This window comes from Tasmannia lanceolata, unplaced genomic scaffold (genome assembly GCF_043159265.1).
Source record: "Tasmannia lanceolata isolate RefF3 unplaced genomic scaffold, GAP_Taslan_0.1 ptg000003l, whole genome shotgun sequence".
In the NCBI taxonomy this organism is placed as follows: Eukaryota; Viridiplantae; Streptophyta; class Magnoliopsida; order Canellales; family Winteraceae; genus Tasmannia; species Tasmannia lanceolata.
The window spans coordinates 5167311-5187323 of NW_027518680.1; the positions used below are offsets into that span (position 1 = coordinate 5167311).

General features: G+C 39.9%; 1 protein-coding gene and 1 pseudogene across 2 annotated transcripts; both read right to left on the reverse strand.

Moving 5' to 3' along the window:
* Positions 1 to 226: 226 nt before the first annotated feature.
* LOC143860422 (polygalacturonase-like) lies at positions 227 to 3104 on the reverse strand. Its single transcript, XM_077371050.1, has 8 exons — positions 2588 to 3104; positions 2296 to 2424; positions 1975 to 2142; positions 1851 to 1871; positions 1468 to 1675; positions 1151 to 1232; positions 808 to 1033; positions 227 to 711 (listed from the first exon to the last, which is right to left on the reverse strand). Exons 1-8 carry the CDS (start codon positions 2897 to 2899, stop codon positions 490 to 492), a joined length of 1368 nt encoding a protein of 455 aa, XP_077227165.1. The 5' UTR covers positions 2900 to 3104; the 3' UTR covers positions 227 to 489.
* An 8466-nt stretch (positions 3105 to 11570) lies between these two features.
* LOC143848855 (polygalacturonase-like) lies at positions 11571 to 14975 on the reverse strand (annotated as a pseudogene). Its single transcript, XR_013235486.1, has 9 exons — positions 14628 to 14975; positions 14335 to 14464; positions 14015 to 14182; positions 13891 to 13911; positions 13520 to 13727; positions 13195 to 13276; positions 12850 to 13075; positions 12521 to 12753; positions 11571 to 11865 (listed from the first exon to the last, which is right to left on the reverse strand). The product of XR_013235486.1 is annotated as a polygalacturonase-like (transcript).
* Positions 14976 to 20013: the final 5038 nt, after the last annotated feature.

A 20013-nucleotide genomic window follows, 5' to 3' on the forward strand; every position in this document is an offset into this window, starting at 1 on the left:
CACAACTAATTTCTCTACCTCTTCCTTGTCGCTATACATTTGGAAGGTAAGAAAGGACGTAAAACGGTTTCCTTATTTTCTTTACAAGGTAGGCGGGTTATAGTATTACACCACCACCTTAGAAATTGTAAGCCTTTTACGCAAGCTTTTTCTCTAATTATTTGGTAAGAGTTCATTAGCAACAGACATATTCAGTCGTCAACTACAAGATGAGGAAAAAAATGAATACAGAAAAAGAAACCCATTTTTATTGGAACAATAAACACAGTGTATCAACTTTATTACAATCCATGAACAAATAAAATACAGTATTTTTCCCATCACTATTTTGAAGACACAAACAGGAGAAGTTGTCCTCGACTCTTAATGCTGAAAGAGACCCACAAAAAATTAAAACCCAATATAATTCATGTCAATCTAATGGAAGAATAAAAAATCACACTATCCTAGATCGATAAATTAATACAAGTATATTTAATTTCCTTCTCTTTAGAAGCAAGGGCGTGGGAAAACATTTCCTATTGCATTCCCATTAACATTTTTGCATGAGCTAGTTGTGGTTTTCCCTCCACTTCCAACCAAATTAATGTTATTCAACACTATCCCATGACATGGCAAGCTCTTGCTGCAATCAAAGTCCACAGCCACATCTGAGGCACTTGTCCCTTTGATGTTATTGTAGACCACATTACTTACTGCCACAGCTGTATTCTGCAAAACACATCAAAATTCTTGTTGGATTTAAGTGAGAGATCCTATTTAGATGAGTCAAAGTAAGAAAGGGTCTGGTGGGGGTTGAGAAATCACCTTTTCCGGGCATGCTTTGTTGGAGTCACAGTAGTTTTGGTCAATGATTATAGGATTGGCGACATTGCGCATGGCAATGTTTTGAAATTTGATGTTGCTTGCACTCCCGGAACCTCCCTGCCAGGTTTTGATCCTGACCCCATTTGTTGTTCCAACAATATTGGCTCCATCTACTATTACTTGTGAGACATGATCTTCTGAATTGCCAGATCCCAGGCTTCCAATACTGGGTTCAAGAAGACAATATTTGGACAAACAAAAAATATAAATAAACAGTTAAATTTTTCTTAATTAGAAAATTTATAAATTAAAGTTTCAAGAAGGATTAGATTGAGTTTGAGACCTGATTCCATGGCCTGGTCCACAGGTTATGCCTGTCGCTTTGACGTTTTGAGACCCACTTACTATTGAGATGCAGTCATCACCTTAAAAAAATATGGAGAATGTACACATCATAATCGAGTTTTTTGGAGTTTCTTATGTCTGTTAAAGTACCCAAAGCTCCATTGAAGGAAAAGTAGAACATGAAAATGTTTTGTTTTTTCTTTCTTCTGTTTGTTTTGTGTTTTGTAAATGAAATTAAGACCATATTTCATAGCACAGAAAAAAAAAACTTAGGAGAAAATGAGGTGACACCTTGTTCATCTTTTTTCTCTTTACCTGTTCCAATGACACAATTTGTTATCTGAATGTTTTGGGTATTTGTGATATGAATTCCATCCGTGTTGGGGCTTGTTTCTGGTGCAGTTACCTTGAGATTGGAAGCTTGGACATTGGTACATCTCTCAAAAGAGAGATGAATTTGTTGGCTGTCCTTAATGCTGAGGTTATTCACTATCAAGTTCATGCATGAAGAAAAGGTCAAGGCCTGTTGAAAAAAAAACCCAAAGATGGAAGAACATCAGTTCCTTTCTTTAACTACTTAAACCATTTTTAAGATTTTTATAGAAAGAAAGCTGAAAGTCGAGAGGAAATGTATTTATTTACACATCTCTATAATGAAACTAAACATGGGTTCGGTGGAAAGAGAACAAGAAATGTACCGTTGGAGCCTGCGTGCAAGTCTGCAAATTCACAGATGAGGAATTAAAAAAGAATTAGCCCTTGTTGAAAGAAAATGCATGTTTGTTATATCGAACTTGGTGATTGTGAATTCAAAAAACTTACAAAAGCTTTGTTGATTTTGCAGGAGTTTTTCCACCATATCTCTCCATTCCCATTGATAGTCCCAGCACCATCAACTCTAAGATTCTGAATATTCTTAAAGTTAATCCAGTATCTTCGATCCCGGTTCCAATCCGATCGATCTGAGGAAGCTTCAATGGTTCCATATATCTGATGCATTAGGAAAAACAAATAAATATAACATGTATATGAACTGAAACGATAAGGGAAACAAATACACTTAATAATTTGCATGGGGGTCAATCTTCATATACAAAAAAAAATTAAGACCCATATGTGTTTGCCTAATTAAATTTATCTTACCATTACTGTGACAGATGACTTGCAAGGGCCTGAGAAGGTGATTGGCTTAAGAAGGTAGTTTTTACTCTTAGATATCACAAGAACAGATGGAGCAGATGAACAAGCTTTCTCCCAAGCCTTCCCAAATGCCTGACAGTTACACCATATAGAAAGTGAGACTTTTAAAAACCACGCAAGAACAAATAGACCCATTCACAAACAAAAAGTCAGACATCATCAAAACCCAACGAGGATTCAATCACAACTGCGTGATATTCTGTTTTGTTTTTATCATTACTCTATTGGTGCTTACCTGTGTATCATCTGATCCGTCACCTTTAGCTCCAAAATCATCCACATTCACCATTATAGGTGAAGAATAATGACTCTCCACGTGATCTAACTGCTTGAAACTAAATAATTGGGGTTCGCCATAGCCTATTGAAGTCGCGAATTCCTCCCCGACTTCGCCGGCATCTTGGTTGATAGTGCCGAAATATGTAGGATAAGCACTTTTGTCATAAGGAGAGGCTTCAGAGAGTGGGTCCTCAAAAAAATTGCCATAACAGGAATAAGAACAACAGCATAGCATTAAAAGGGGGAGTAAATGTCTTTCTAGACCCATATCTCTCACTTGTAAGAAACAGATAAAACAACCAATCTGATATGGAGTACTTGACGTTCAAGAGGTATAGTGGTGAAATCATGTCATGAGGAGTTTCTATATATATAGAAACCAGTGGTAGCTTTTGAAGCTTCTAGTAGGCCGAGAGAAAGAGGGAAAGAGAGTACAGTTTGTACTCAATCCATGGCGGCTTTGGATAGTGTGTTCTTCATGATAATTTTAAGGTATGGATTGCGATACAGGAGATTGAGATGTAAGGATTTCTTGGGCGGTCACTGACCTAATTGCACCACCTTCTCAAGTCTCTTGTTCTCCAAAGGGAAAAAGATTTCTCTTCTAGCTACCGCCCTTTCCTTCCCCATTTTCCTTGTTACTCATAATCATGCATGTACATATCAACATAGGTAGACATGCATATGTATCATATACAGTCATACATACATGAAGCTTATAGATATACACAAATTTGTTCTTTGTACATTACATACATGTTATGAATTTTGCGCGCTAAATAGTACCCCCGGTCCTAATACAACTTGTCGGGACCAGGGTAGAACTCATCCTTAAAAGCTTGCCGTAAAGGGGAGGGTGCCCAAGCCCTTATAAGCCCATGTAAGCATAGACATGTGTTCAAATCTTATTAGTATTTTTGTCTTTCTCTTTTTTAACTCAAGCCGGCACCTTAAATTTTATTAGTACGAAAAAATAGTGCAAGAGGGGGACATGCTGCCCGAACTCCAACCCAAAGATATACAATGAACCAAAGATTGCCTCTATAGCTAGCAATTCCCAAATACTGTAAATATTATAAATCCCATAACAGCACAAATACTATAAATCACATGAATGGATATACACTTGAATATATGTATGTATGAAGTTGTAGATGAATTGCATGAAGGCATGCATCCATGCACATGTACAAACAGATGGTCGCACTAACAGTGATCATATTTTTTCACGTGGGTTGGCCAAATGTATTTTTTTTTCGTAGATAGATGGCTTATGGTCAACGGAATCAACATGACTGTGGATGATGTCAAATCGGACATGGTTCACCCATTAGAAGTGCGGCGTGGAAAGGACACGTGGAGGCCATCGATAAGAGCCTTGAGATACTTGTCATCCAATGGATGAACTCTCCTTCACTAGAGTCATCACTAATCCTAAAGAAATGCAATAAAGTCTTGGTAACATTTATGTCACAAGGATAAGCCTTTGAACCCAAACGTTAAAAGCAACAAACCCAAGTCACAAACGCCAAGCCCTCCTCCAAACCAATGCCTTCCTTTTCCCTAACTCACCACGGCAACTCGTGGTATAAACATTACTATTGCCCCAAAACACACGCAAATACCGTTCTCTTACCACATTCTCACCTTCTCCTTTTCTTACCTCCTCTTCGTGCGCGCATCTAGCTCTAGCTAGGGGTGTTTGGAGTGTTAGCTAGGGCCTAGGGCTAGGGGGCTATATACCCTTGTTTTTATCCTGCCGAATTTACGAGCGATGCGTGTAACCTACCAAAAAAAAGAATTTACGAGCGATGCATGTGATTAGGGTTGGGGATAGACCAAGGCTTCATATGAGCCTATTCAATACTAGAATTTCCATTTGACGTTGAGGAGTTCGTGTTTGATCTGTGAATATTGATTACTTTCTATTTTGATATGGGCCGTTGGATCTTGTTTTTCAACTTGCGAACATGATTCATGCAAAACAATATGAGCTTTCTATCTACTGTTTATGAGAATATTGAGTTGGGATCCTCCTAAGGCAACCCACACATAAACACTGTTGGAAAGTTGCCTTATTTCCGACCCACGTTGGATTACTTGGGTGGGAAGGCAAAAAGCAAAGTAGTAGTTTTCTCTTTTTGGGGTTTAGAAAGAAAAGAAAAACCTAGCAATTTTAGCTCCAAAACCAACGTTTGGAAAGGGGCAAGAGAGGTGTTTCTCTTGGGTGTGAGAACGTGTAAGAGAAGAGAGAGAGAGAGAGACGAGAGAGAAGGAGAAGAAGAAAGTGGGTTTTTCTTGAGTTGGGTTTTCTCTTGTGGGTTTCTCTCGGGCTACTCTTGGGTGTGGTCTTGGGTTTGAGAAGCAAGGGAAGGGTTGCGGGTTTTGGGTTTTGGTTTAAATCCATTGTAATCCTTGTATGTTGTTTTCTCATGGTGGAAGATCGTGTTTCTCGCCCGTGGAGGAGGCTTGTCCGAACTACGTAAAATCTCGGTGTTCATCTTGTGGCTTGTTTGTGTATTTTACTTTTCCGTTAAATTTGTGCCCGGTCAAATTGTTATGCCCAATGGATTTTCTCAACAAGTGGTATCAGAGCTGTGGTTGGAGCGATCGTCGAGGCCGTGTGAAGTGATCGTGGGTATTGTAGTTGGATCACTATTAGAGTGATTTTTTGGGGTGGAAAGATTGTTAAAGAAGATTCTTGTTCGAGGTGGAGTATTACACCGAGAAGTGCGAAGTAATATGAGATGGTGGCAAAATCGAGTTCTAACCAGTTTAACATCCACAAATTTAACGGAAAGGGCAGTTTCACCCTTTGGCAGATGAGGGTGAAGGACATCCTAGTTCAATAGGGCTTGGCGAAGGCGTTGAATGGAAAGAATGGGAAGCCGGAGAAGATGACGGGTGCCGAGTGGGAAGACATAGAGTCGAAGGCGGTCAGCACGATTCGACTATGGCTGGCAGATAGCGTTATGTTTAACGTTATGGGAGAAGAAGATGTGCCTAAATTATTGGAGAAGTTGGAAAAGCTTTATATGTCAAAAAGCTTGGCCAACCGGTTGTACCTAAAGCGGCAATTGTACGGGCTGAAGATGCATGAAGGCGGAGATCTTCTGGAACACATCCCGGTGTTCAAAAAGGCTTGTGGATTAGCTCTACAAGGTTAATGAAAAGTCGAAGGAAGAAGGCAACGCCCTTTTGCTTCTTACTTCACTTCCTGATTCGTATGACAACTTGGTGTCGACTTTATTGTACGTTAAGGATACGATAAACTTAGAGGAAGTCACAGCGTCACTCTTATCAGATGAGATGCGAAAGAAACCTGTTCTTGGTGTAAGTGAAGAGCACGGGTTGGTTGTTAATGTTGGGAATCAAAGAGGAAGGTCGTCTGACAGGGGATCTGGAAAAGGCAGGTCAAGATCTTGAGTCGGCGGAAAGAGCGCGCAATGTTACCGTTCCTAGGAGTATAGTCACATCAAGCGGGATTGTCCAAAGCGAGCTGACTGGGCGGACAATGGTGCTACGAGTGCTGTGGTGGCAGTAACGAATGAACATAATGAAGTGTTTGGAGACGTTCTCACAGTCTCCTCACGTAATCACACTTCTCCTCATGATGAGTGCATTTCAGATTCAGGGTACTCTGTTCATGTATGCTCCAGGAGAAAAGATTTTGATACGATCCAAGAGACAGGGGCGGGTGTAGTGTCCTTGGTGACCAGTCTACTTGTGACATCACGTGAGTTGGGACGGTAAAGATCAAAATGTTTGATGGAATGGTTCGTACTTTGGGTGGTGTGGCGTATGTCCCAAAGATATGGAAGAATCTAACATCTCTTGGCCGGTTTGACTCCAGGGGTTGCAGGTTTTCAGCTGCAAGTGGAGCTATGAAAATCACACGTGGCTGTATGGTTCTGATGAAATGAGAGAAGTGTGGTGGATTATATCATTTGTTCGGGGACACAGTGACTAGGGTTCCTAAGATCTCGATGGCTAGTTGGAAACTGGGTAATTATGTGCGCACATGTAGGGTCTCTTTCGCAGTTGGTTCAGAGACAGGTTTCCAGGTTGCAGATGATGGTGAGAGGATGACAGTACCTGCGTTGGGGAGGATGGATCGAGATCCCTCTCCAAGGTTAACTAGGTGAGCCAACGGGTTGGCAGCTACACATGTGCATTGGCCGTGTTGATCGAATCGGAAGCAATCAGAACCAAGGTGATTCGAGGGTGTGTAGCTGATTCTTTGGCAGGCCAGTGGTGGTTTGCGGTAATAGTAGACCGGTGGCAACATCAACGAAAAATCTTCAGGTGGCTGGGAAATAAGCGAAGGTGGAGATTATTGGAAAGTTGCCTTATTTCCGATCCACGTTGGATTACTTGGGTGGGAAGGCAAAAAATCGAAGTAGTAGGTTTCTCTTTTTGGGGTTTAGAAAGAAAATAAAAACCTAGCTATTTTAGCTCCCAAAACCCACGTTTGGAAAGGGGGCAAGAGAGGTGTTTCTCTTGGGTGTGAGAACGTGCAAGAGAAGAGAGAGAGAGAGAGGGAGAGAGAAAAGAGACGAGAGAAAAGAGAGCGAAAGAGGGAGAGAAGGAGAAGAAGAAAGTGGGTTTTTGTTGGGTGCCTTTGGAGGTTTCTCTTGGGGTTTTTTCTTGGGTTTTCTCTTGTGGGTTTCTCTCGGGTTACTCTTGGGTACGGTCTGGGGTTTGAGAAGCAAGGAATGGGTTGCGGGATTTGGGTTTTGTTTTAAATCCATTGTAATCCTTGTATGTTGTTTTGTCATGGTGGAAGATCGTGTTTCTCGCCCGTGGAGTCAAGTTTTCCGAACCACGTAAAATCTCGGTCTTCATCTTGTGGCTTGTTTGTGTATTTTACTTTTCCGTTAAATTTGTGCACGGTCGAATTGTTCTGCCCGGTGGATTTTCTCAACAACATGGTTATTGTTAAGTTGTAATCATAGTCATCGAACTTGGGTCCCACATAGTACACAGATCGTCGAGAACATATGTTGGGTCCATTTGAATCTTTAGTAGCTTGCCAAGAACATAAGTTGCGTCCATCTATATGGCTTAGCTTTTATTGGCAAGCTATTAAAGATGCCTTAGGCTCTATTTCTTTTGAGTTAAAACGGGCGTAAAACAAAATTTATGCCCATATTTCACTAAAATGGATGTAAAATTTGTTTTATCGCCCATTTACATAGAGAAAAAATGGAACCTTATCGATGAAGGTTATAGGATCATCCAATTATAGTTGGACCAACTGCAATGGGCTAAACTTGTGGTTCCTGCGACATGTTATGTCCTGAGACACCTTTCTTTGATTCTTTTTTTTTTCCTTCTTTTTTTCTAAGTCGTATGTATATCTCTCCCAAATTCTAGATTGAAGGATAGTTGGGTATTTTATCTTTCTTTTTATATAGCAGTTTAGATCCAGATTGGACAATAGGTATCATTTTTTTTATTTCTACAAGACTCAGTTTAAACAACCTTTTGTTCAGCTGCTTTCCTTGACATAGAAGAACTGGAAAGGAAAACCATGGGCACTGTAGATAGATTAAGTTAAATAAGGCCATATTTTAGTTGTATCCAAGAATGCCCTTACGTTTCCTTTATCTCATGCAATAATTACATGAAGCAATTGATACTCATGAGCAAATGCATGGTACTTTTGCGAAGAAGTCTTTCAATCCATAAATCATATCATCGCATTAAAACCCCCAAGTGAATTTTTGCCTTCTGAATAAACTAGCTAGCCTTTTAAGTGTTTGCTGTGTTACGTTTGGTGTTGTTTTTTCTCTATTCATTTCTTCTGTTTTTTATACTGAAGTGCTAAAATGACGGTTGTTGTTAGGCTTGTTCCTGACGGGCACTATGTTACAGTCATGGTTTTAAATTTTGGCCGAAATCCGAAATTTTGGAGTTCGGTCGAGACCGTATACCTGAAACGGTTCTCTTTTTTTTTCAGCTGAAATTTCATTTTTCCGAACTTTTGTCCGAAATTCAACGAAATTCTGCCCTAAAATCTCCATTTTATTAATTAAATAATGTTTTCCCAAAATTTTGCTAATTTTGGCCGAATTTTTTTATGAAAAAAAAATACTATGTTAATTGATTTCGGCCTAAAATGTGAAATTCAGTGAGGACCGAAATGCATTTTGAAACTGAAAATTGAAACCATGGTACAGTGAGGTGGTTCCCACTGCGGTTCATCTTCTGTAAATTAAATATGGTTGGAATTGATTAAAAGAAAAATTAGATAAGATTTAGGCCCTGTTTGTTTTTTATTTTGAGAACCGATTGGGAGGCCAAAACTAATTATTGACACAAAACTGCAACTTTGCAGACTGAAAGCCCCAAACTGAAATTGGCTCTACACTCAAATGTGCTAGAATGCAACTGATTTAACAGAGGGTTGGTTTGGATGTACACCAAAGTTAAACAAATTCGAATCTATGAAAAAATAGAGAAAAGCAGCATGTGACAATCGGACGGATTCCATTAGAACGATTGCTTCACTAAGCACGTTTCCTTTGATGTAAAATGATTGTAAAACAGATTTTACAAGAATTTGTTTTACACCCTCTTCATGTGGAAAGGAGGTTGAAATAATTTGTGCTCAAATTTCACTTTAATAATGAAAACCCATTTCAAAAAGAAAAAAGAAAGGGAAAAATACACTTAGACCCCCAGTGGTCTCTGACACATTCAACTTAACCCCTAATGTTTAAAAAGTTACAAGCAGAACCCTGTGGTTTCAATTTGTGTAAGGTAGACCCCCTCAATTGACGGTTTGTCCACAGATTGAAGGGTTAGGATGATCCTATGGAGCTGATTTTTTTGGCACACCCCATCTATGCCAAGGCCCATCAAATGAACGCTTTGGATCATCCAAACAATGTGGGCACACTGTTTTTGGTAGTGTTTGGATTCGGATATGGGGTTTGGGCCCACTATCAAAAACACAGTGGGCTCACATTGTTTGGATGATCCAAAGCGTTCATTTGATGGACCCTGACATAGATAGGGTGTGCCCAAAAAATCAGCTCCATAGGATCATCCTAACCCTTCAATCTGTGGACAAACCGTCAACTGAGGGGTTCTACCTTACACAAATTGGAACCACAGGGGGTCTACTTGTAACTTTTTAAACATTATGGGTTAAGTTGAATGTGTCAGAAACCAGAGGGGGTCTAAGTGTATTTTTCCCAAAAAGAAAAAAGAAAAAAAAAGCTTGAAATAAGCTGAGCCTAATAAATTGATGAAAAATTCGAGGGGAAAGTAACCGAATAGTAGAGGTTAGTGTACTATTATTAATAGGGGTGCAACCTGAGTAGGGTTGGGTCGGGTTGGCAGAGGCCAACACAACCTGATTTCCAAACTGACAAGGTTCAACCCAACCTGACCCCTCAAACCTGGCCCAACCCGACTTTTTAAGCTTACACAACAATAAATTGATAAAAAATGTTGGGTTTCACTTGGGTCGGGATGCCCAAGCCCTCAACCCGAACCCAACCTGAATTCAACCCTACTAGACCGGACTTTTTTTGGGTTGAAGCGGACCTGAGTTGCACCCATAGTACAATACTAAAGATTCTAGCCCTAATAATAATAAAAAAAGATTCGAGCCATAGAACTTCTCAATTCTGACACAAGGTACATCTCAATTCGAGCCATAGTACAGTTGACTAGCCAAACCCACATGATCTTGATCACACATCCCATGAGTAGGGGCGCTTTTTTGGTATAAAAAACAAACCATCATTCAAATATGGTCTTGGTTATTCGAAGCCTTTTTTTCCCCTTGGGTTTGTCCACTACGTCAAGTATGATTATTCGAAGCCTTTTTTCCCTTGGGTTTGTACATTACGTCAAGTCTTTATGGCTACTAGTAAAAAGGCACGTGCACCGCACGTGCGGCGTCTTAATGAACTATTCCGATCGACTATCATGTTTTGATAACTGCACTAATTAATCTTGTCCTTTTTATTTAAACAACTGTCAACTGTTATTGCTCTTTAGAGCTAGTTGAAGAGGAAATACAAGCTAATTTTGTTTCATTATTAAATAGGCAAAATTATAACTAATAGGCAAAACAACTGTCAACTGAACCAATTATAAATACGATTAGGCAAAATATCTACATTTGGTGAAGGTTGGGTAAACCCAGAACCGAACCGATTATATATTGTTCTAGCTCGGCTCGGTTCCAAACATATATGGTTCGGTTCTGGTTCCAATTTCAGGGAACCAATTATATATGGTTCGGTTCTGGGTATATCCCAAAACCGAACCATGTCCACCTCTAATGGCTATAGGGGGCTTCACTTGGGACCTCACCTATCCAAAAAGAAAGAAATCCGTTTTAACTCCCTACCAATGGTTTGGATTAGGCGGGCCCCATATCTCTTCCTGCGGACTCCTTGCGGACTCCCTACCGGCTTGTGCTTTTGAGAAAAGCACACAACAATTATTTTCGACTTAGATTCAATCCAAGAACTAGGACCACCGAAAGAATATTCGAGGAGACGTAATGGCTTCCCTACCCCATCTGAACCGGCGAAAGAATTGGACTAAGACTAAGCAAGATCCTCCCCCCCTCCTGAGTCCGGACTATTAAGTCAAAGCACGGTTTAGCATTTCTTTTTGGACCCTCAAACGAGGATTGATGGATCGAGGGCCTAAGATCATCTGATCAAGAGCAGATCAACAAATCTGTTCACGCGCGTACATAAGGCGGAAGTGGGGCCCCTCCATTTCATGAAGATCACGTACGGGATGAGTCTCACCATTTGATTTGTGGCATGTACATCGATTTTTAAGCAAAATCGAACTTTACCAAATTGGGCTGGCCCAGCCGATCAACCCGAAATGCTTTCTACACCCAAATCCAATTGGGCAAAGTCTGCCTAACCCGAACCCACCCGACCCGACCCTGATCCACTTATATTCTCCTCCATAGTCCATACTATATAAAAAAGGTATCATTTCATGGGCCCATCAAAACTACCTCCCTTTCTCCCATCAGCTTTCTTTATTTTTCTTGGGCAAGAAGATTATTGAGACCCTACAAGATCCATTCATCATATGCAATCATTCACAACTAATTTCGCTACCTTTTCCTTGTTATACATTTGGAATGTAAGAAAGGAGGTAAAACGGTTTCCTTATTTTCTTTACAAGCTGGTAGGTTACAGTATTACACCACCACCTTTGAAATTGTAAGCCTTCTACGCAAGCTTTCTCTCTAATTAATGCTTTCTACACCCAAATCCAATTGGGCAAAGTCTGCCCAACCCGAACCCACCCTACCCGACCCTGATCCGCTTATATTCTCCTCCATCCTATAGAAAATAGGTATCATTTCATGGGCCCCATCAAAAACTACAATCCAGCTTTCTTTATTTTTCTTGGGCAAGAAGAATATTGAGACCCTACGTCTTCCATGTTATACATTTGGAATGTAAGAAAGGACGTAAAACGGTTTCCTTATTTTCTTTACAAGGTAGGCAGGTTATAGTATTACACCACCACCTTAGAAATTGTAAGCCTTTTACGCAAGCTTTTTCTCTAATTATTTGGTAAGAGTTCATTAGCAACAGACATATTCAGTCGTCAACTACAAGATAAGGAAAAAAATGAATACAGAAAAAGAAACCCATTTTTATTGGAACAATAAACACAGTGTATCAACTTTATTACAATCCATGAACAAATAAAATACAGTATTTTTCCCATCACTATTTTGAAGACACAAACAGGAGAAGTTGTCCTCGACTCTTAATGCTGAAAGAGACCCACAAAAAATTAAAACCCGATATAATTCATGTCAATCTAATGGAAGAATAAAAAATCACACTATCCTAGATCGATAAATTATTACAAGTATATTTAATTTCCTTCTCTTTAGAAGCAAGGGCCTGGGAAAACATTTCCTATTGCAATCCCATTAACATTTTTGCATGAGCTACTTGTGGTTTTCCCTCCACTTCCAACCAAATTAATGTTATTCAACACTATCCCATGACATGGAAAGCTCTTGCTGCAATCAAATTCCACAGCCACATCTGAGGCACTTGTCCCTTTGATCTTATTGTAGACCACATTACTTACTTCCACAGCTGTATTCTGCAAGACACATCAAAATTCTCGTTGGATTTAAGTGAGAGATCCTATTTAGATGAGTGAAAGTAAGAAAGGGTCTGGTGGGGATTCAGAAATCACCTTTTCTGAGCATGGTTTGTTGGAGTCACAGTAGTTTTGGTCAATGATTATAGGATTGGCGACATTGCGCATGGCAATGTTTTGAAATTTGATGTTGCTTGCACTCCCGGAACCTCCCTGCCAGGTTTTAATCCTGACCCCATTTGTTGTTCCAACAATATTGGCTCCATCTACTATTACTTGTGAGACATGATCTTCTGAATTGCCAGATCCCAGGCTTCCAATACTGGGTTCAAGAAGACAATATTTGGACAAACAAAAAATAAAATAAAATAAGTTCAATTCTTCTTAATTAGAAAATTTACAAATTAAAAGTTTCAAGAAGGATTAGATTGAGTCTGAGACCTGATTCCATGGCCTGGTCCACAGGTTATGCCTGTCGCTTTGACGTTTTGAGACCCACTTACTATTGAGATGCAGTCATCACCTTAAAAAAATATGGAGAATGTACACATCATAATCGAGTTTTTTGGAGTTTTTTTTATGTCTGTAAGTACCCAAAACTCCATTGAAGGAAAAGTAGAACATGAAAATGTATTGTTTTTGTTTCTTCTGTTTGTTTTGTGTTTTGTAAATGAAATTAAGACCATATTTCATAAAACAGAGAAAAAAAAAAAAAAAAACTTAGGAGAAAATGAGGTGACACGCTGTTCATCTTTTTTCTCTTTACCTGTTCCAATGACTCAATTTGTTATCTGAATGTTTTGGGTATTTGTGATATGAATTCCATCCGTGTTGGGGCTTGTTTCTGGTGCAGTTACCATGAGATTGGAAGCTTGGACATTGGTACATCTCTCAAAAGAGAGATGAATTTGTTGGCTGTCCTTAATGCTGAGGTTATTCACTATCAAGTTCATGCATGAAGAAAAGGTCAAGGCCTGTTGAAAAAAAAGAACCCAAAGATGGAAGAACATCAGTTCCTTTCTTTAACTACTTAAACCTCTTTTAAGGATTTTATAGAAAGAAAGATGAAAGTGGAGAGGAAATGTATTTATTTAAGCATCTCTATAATGAAACTAAAAAAGAGAACAAGAAATGTACCGTTGGAGCCTGCGTGCAAGGCTGCAAATTCACAGATGAGGAATTAAAAAAGAATTAGTCCTTGTTGAAAGGAAATGCAAGTTTGTTATATCGAATTTGGTGATTCTGAATTCAAAAAACTTACAAAAGCTTTGTTGATTTTGCAAGAGTTTTTCCACCATATCTCTCCATTCCCATTGATAGTCCCAGCCCCATCAACTCTAAGATTCTGAATATTCTGAAAGTTATTCCAGTATCTTCGACCCCGGTCCCAATCCGATCGATCTGAGGAAGCTTCAATGGTTCCATATATCTGATGCATTAGGAAAAACAAATAAATATAACTTGTATATGAACTGAAATGATAAGGGAAGCAAATGCACTTAATAATGTGCATGGGGATCAATCTTCATATACAAAAAAAATTAAGACCCATATGTGTTTGCATAATTAAATTTATCTTACCATTACTGTGACAGATGACTTGCAAGGGCTTGAGAAGGTGATTGGCTTAAGAAGAGTAGTTTTTATTCTTAGATATCACAAGAACAGATGGAGCAGATGAACAAGCTTTCTCCCAAGCCTTCACAAATGCCTGACAGTTACACCATATAGAAAGTGAGACTATTCAAAACCACACAAGAACAAATAGACCCATTCACAAACAAAAAGTCAGACATCATCAAAACCCAACGTGGATTCAATCACAACTGTGTGGTATTCTGTTTTGTTTTTATCATTATTCTATTGGTGCTTACCTGTGTATCATCTGATCCGTCACCTTTAGCTCCAAAATCATCCACATTCACCGTTATAGGTGAAGAATAACGACTCTCCCCGTGATCTAACCGTTTGCAACTAAATAATTGGGGTTCGCCATAGCCTATTGAAGTCGCGAATTCCTCCTCAAATTCGCCGGCATTTTCGTTGATAGTGCCGGAATATGTAGGATAAGCACTTTTGTCATAAGGAGAGGCTTCAGAGAGTGGGTCCTCAGGAAAATCGCCATAACAGGAATAAGAACAACAGCATAGCATTAAAAGGGGGAGTAAATGTCTTTCTAGACCCATATCTCTCACTTGTAAGAGATAGATAAAAGAACCAATCTGATATGGAGTACTTGACGTTGAAGAGGTATGGTGGTGAAATCATGTCATGACGAGTTTCTATATATATAGAAACCAATGGTTGCTTTTGAAGCTACTAGTAGGCCGAGAGAAAGAGGGAAAGAGAGTACAATTTGTACTCAATCCATGGCGGCTTTGGATAGTGTGTTCTTAATGATAATTTTAAGGTATGGATTGATATACAGGAGATTGAGATGGAAGGATTTCTTGGGCGGTTGCTGACCTAATTGCACCACCTTCTCAAGTCTCTTGTTCTCCAAAGGGAAAAAGATTTCTCTGCTAGCTACCGACCTTTCCTTTCCCCCATTTTCCTTGTTATCTCATAATCATACATGTACATATCAACATAGGTAGACATGCATATGTATCATATACAATAATACATACATGAAGCTTATAGATATACACAAATTTGTTCTTTGTAAATTACATACGCGTTATGAATTTGGGGAGCTAAATAGTACCCCCGGTTCTAATACCACTTGTTGGGACCAGGGTAGAACTCATCCTTAAAAGATAGCCATAAAGGGGAGGGTGCCCAAGCCCTTATAAGCCCATCCACATCTCTTTCACTTTTCGAATGTGGGTTCTCTCTGCATTCGTGTGGAACCCCCAACAAAGCGAGGAACACCATACATGTAAGCATAGACATGTGTTCAAATCTTTCCCAAAACCCCTGATACATTTTTTTTTTCTTTTTCTTTTTTAACTAAAGATTGCCTCTATAGCTAGCAATTCCCAAATACTGTAAATATTATAAATCCCATATCAGCACAAATACTATAGATCACATGAATGGATATACTCTTGAATATGTATGTATGAAGTTGTAGATGATGTGCATGAAGGCATGCATCCATGCACATGTACAAACAGATGGTCGCACTAACAGTGATCATATTTTTTCACGTGGGTTGGCCAAATGTATTTTTTTTTCATAGATAGATGGCTTATGGTCAACGGAAATCCATTTTTTATTGCCACACCCACATATCCATGGATTTCAAAGGATATCGACATGTCTGTGGATGATGTCAAAGGGGTTTGAAAATGAGTATTTGTGGGGCGATAGTAATGTTTATACCATGAGTTGCCGTGGTGAGTTAGGGAAAAGGAAGGCATTGGTTTGGAGGAGGGCTTGGGTTTGTGACTTGGGTTTGTTGCTTTTAACGGTTGGGTTCAAAGGCCTATCTTTGTGACATAAATGTCTCCAAGACTTTATTGCATTTCTTTTATTGGAGGGACCCTTTTCTTTTTCCCATTTTGGTATATGATTGTGGGCGATCAATGTTTGCTTAGCCTCTTTAGGACTTGAGATGACTCTTATCGATGGCCTCCACTTCTCATTGGTGAACCATGTCCGATGTAGATGTGACACGTAGCCGGAGAGTCGTGCGCGCATAGCTAGGGGTGTTGAGTGTTAGCTAGGGCCTAGGGCTAGGGGGCAATATACCCTTGTTTTTAATCTGCTAAATTTACGAGCGATGCGTGTAACCTACCCAAAAAAAAGAATTTACAAGCGATGCATGTGAAAAGGGTTGAGGATGATAAGATGGCGTCTTTATCAAATTTCGTAGTCGAATCTAGTTATAGAGGGAAGACCAAGGCTTCATATGAGCCTATTCAATACTAGAATTTCCATTTGACGTTGAGTTCGTTTTTTATCTGTGAATATTGACTACTTTCTCTTTTGATATGGGCCGTTGGATCTTGTTTTTCAACTCGCAAACATGATTCATGCAAAAACATATGAGCTTTCTATCTACTTTTGAGAATATTGAGTTGGGGATCCCCCTAAGGCAACCCACACATAAACACTTTGGAAAGTTGCCTTACTTCCAACCCACGTTGGATTACTTGGGTGGGAAGGCAAAAAGCAAAGTAGTAGGTTTCTCTTTTTGGGGTTTAGAAAGAAAAGACAAACCTAGCAATTTTAGCTCCCAAAACCCACGTTTGGAAAGGGGGCAAGAGAGGTGTTTCTCTTGGGTGTGAGAACATGCAAGAGAAGAGAGAGAGAGAGAAAAGAGACAAGAGAAAAGAGAGAGAAAGAGGGAGGGAAGAAGAAGAAGAAAGTGGGTTTTTCTTGGGTTGGGTTTTCAGTTGTGGGTTTCTCTCGGGTTACTCTTGGGTACGGTCTTGGGTTTGAGAAGCAAGGAAAGGGTTTTGGGTTTTGGTTTAAATCCATTGTAATCATTGTATGTTGTTTTCTCATGGTGGAAGATAGGCTTGTCCGAACCACATAAAATCTCGGTGTTCATCTTGTGACTTGTTTGTGTATTTTACTTTTCCGTTAAATTTGTGCATGGTTGAATTGTTCTGCCCGGTGGATTTTCTCAACAAGTGGTATCCGAGCTGTGGTTGGAGCAATCGTCAAGGCGGGGTTGAGTGATCGTGGATGCTGTAGTTGGATCGCGGTTAGAGCTATTTTCTAGGGTGGAATGATTGTTAAAGAAGATTCTTGTTCGAGGTGGAGCGCTACACCGAGAAGTGCGAAGTAATCTGAAATGGTGGCAAAATCGAGTTCTACCCAGTTCAACATTGACAGATTTAACGGAAAGGGCAGTTTCACCCTATGACAGATGAGGGTGAAGGACATCTTAGTTCAACAGGGCTTGGCTAAGGCGTTGAATGGAAATGATTGGAAGTCGGAGAAGATGACGGGTGCCGAGTTGGAAGACGTAGAGTCGAAGGCGGTCAGCACGATTCGATTATGTCTGGTAGATAGCGTTATGTTTAACGTTATGGGAGAATAAGATGTGCCTAAATTATTGGAGAAGTTGGAAAAGCTTTATATGTCATAAAGCTTGGCCAACCGGTTATATCTAAAACGCCAATTGTACGGGCTGAAGATGCAAGAAAGCGAAGATCTTCTGGAACACATCCCGGTGTTCAACGAGTTTGTGGATCAGCTCCACAAGATTGACGAAAAGTTGAAGGAAGAAGACAAGGCTCTTTTGTTTGTTACTTCACTTCCTGATTCGTATGACAACTTGGTGTCAAGGATACGATAAAGTTAGAGGAAGTCACGGCGTCGCTCTTATCAGATGAGATGCGAAAGAAACCTGTTTTTGGTGTAAGTGAAGAGCATGGGTTGGTTGTTCATTGTGGGAAACAAAGAGGAAGGTCGTCTGACAGGGGATCTGGAAAAGGCAGGTCAAGATCCTGAGTCGGCGGAAAGGGCGCGCAATGTTACCGTTGCAAGGAATATAGTCACACTAAGCGGGATTGTCTGAAGCGAGCTTACCGGGCGGACAATGGTGCTACGAATGTTGTGGTGGCGGTAACGAATGAACATAATGAAGTGTTTGGAGATGTTCTCACAGTCTCCTCACGTAATCACACTTCTCCTCATGATGAGTGGATTTTTTTATTCAGGGTACTCTGTTCATGTATGTTCCAAGGGGGAATATTTTGATACGTTCCAAGAGACAGGGGCGGGTGTAGTGTCCTTAGTGACAGGTCTACTTGTGACGTCACGAGAGTTGGGACGGTGAAGATCAATATGTTTGATGGAGCGGTTCGTACTTATGGTGGTGTGGCGTATGTCCCAAAGATACGGAAGAATCTAATATCTCTTGGCCGGTTGGACTCCAGGGGTTGCAGGTTTTCAGCTGCAAGTGGAGCCATGAAAATCACACGTGGCTGTATGGTTCTAATGAAAGGTGAAATTCCAAGGGTGGTCCCGAATTGGCAACTAATGAGGAGTGAAAAATTAGGTTGCTAACAAGTTTTAATCTTTTGAAAACTTCAACCCAATATTTAGAAGATTAAGAGATCAAGAATTAAATTCAAGCACACAAGTTAAATCTAAAGGTGCAAGTGCAAATAAAGAGCAAAAGATAAGAGAGAGTGCACCCGAGATTTAAAGTGGTTCGGTCCTCCAAACGCGAGGCCTACTCTACTCCACCAACCAAACCCGTTGATGGCTTCACTATGTGATCTTCTTAACTTCGACGAAGATCGGTGCCGATTACAATTCCGATTACCTTTAACCTTGGTGGCAATCTTCACCACGGAGAGTGGGCTACGCTTCTCCGAACACTCGCCCGATACAAAGTTCTTGATAAGAAAGAAAGAACAAAAAACCATCCCTCACAAGGGTTTACAAAATGTAGAAGATGTACAAATTGAGCCTATGATCCAAATCCTAATCTTTAGAGGATGAGAGGCATAATCAAGTTTGATTCACTCTTTGGATGTTCAAATGAAGTTTTAGAGTGTTAGTATTGATTATTTGGAAGTTGGGAATACCCATATATATAGAAAAACCCAAATATGATCGTTTGGTGGCATAGTGGTAATTCTGGAAAAAACACCAACGGATATAAATCTGACCTTTATTAGTGTTCTCGGAGTTCCGAGAATTTTTCTCGGAGTTCCGGGAATACAAACAGAAGATGAAAAATGTCTACTGGACCAAATCTCGGAGCTCGGAGCTCTGAGGATTTCTCGGAGCTCCGAGAATTATCTCGGAGTTCCGAGAAGCCTATGTTGAGCAGATTTTCACTTCTGTTTTTGGGCTTCCAATTTTACACCAACTTGGGATTGTTATGAGGGTTCCAAAGTGTTGGAACACCACAAGGACAATCACTTATATATTTTAGGGGTGTGTGAGATTAACTTAATTATGCCTCTTAAAATCTAAGCTAAGATTGGATCGTATACAATCTAAAGCGACTTTGATCTTCAATGCGATTCTTCAAGTCTTCATGGTCTTGGACTTCGATGTCTTTGGCCTTCATGATGTGGTCCAATGAGATCTTCGTGGCCTCAATCCAAGCAATATTGTCTTAGCACAATTAAGATCTACAACTTAAACAATTAAACACATTAGTGATCTTAAATCACTTGTGTATTGGAATCATCAAAATAAGATGGGAATTGCCAAGGTGGGAACCATTGGGCTTACAATCTCCCCCTTTTTGATGATGACAAGCACAAGAGATTTTCCAATAAAAAGCACATTTATTTCCTTACACAAGAATTCTCTCCCCCTTTGGCATCAATAAAAAAGATT

Excerpts from the sequence above, each read along its gene's own strand:
- LOC143860422 (XM_077371050.1), bottom strand. The coding sequence starts at position 2,899 with ATGGGTCTAGAAAGACATTTACTCCCCCTTTTAATGCTATGCTGTTGT. Across the intron at positions 1,872-1,974 it reads GCAAAATCAACAAAGCTTTT|ACTTGCACGCAGGCTCCAAC; the intron begins GTAAGTTTTTTG and ends GTGAATTTGCAG. Across the intron at positions 712-807 it reads ACAAAGCATGCCCGGAAAAG|AATACAGCTGTGGCAGTAAG; the intron begins GTGATTTCTCAA and ends TGTGTTTTGCAG.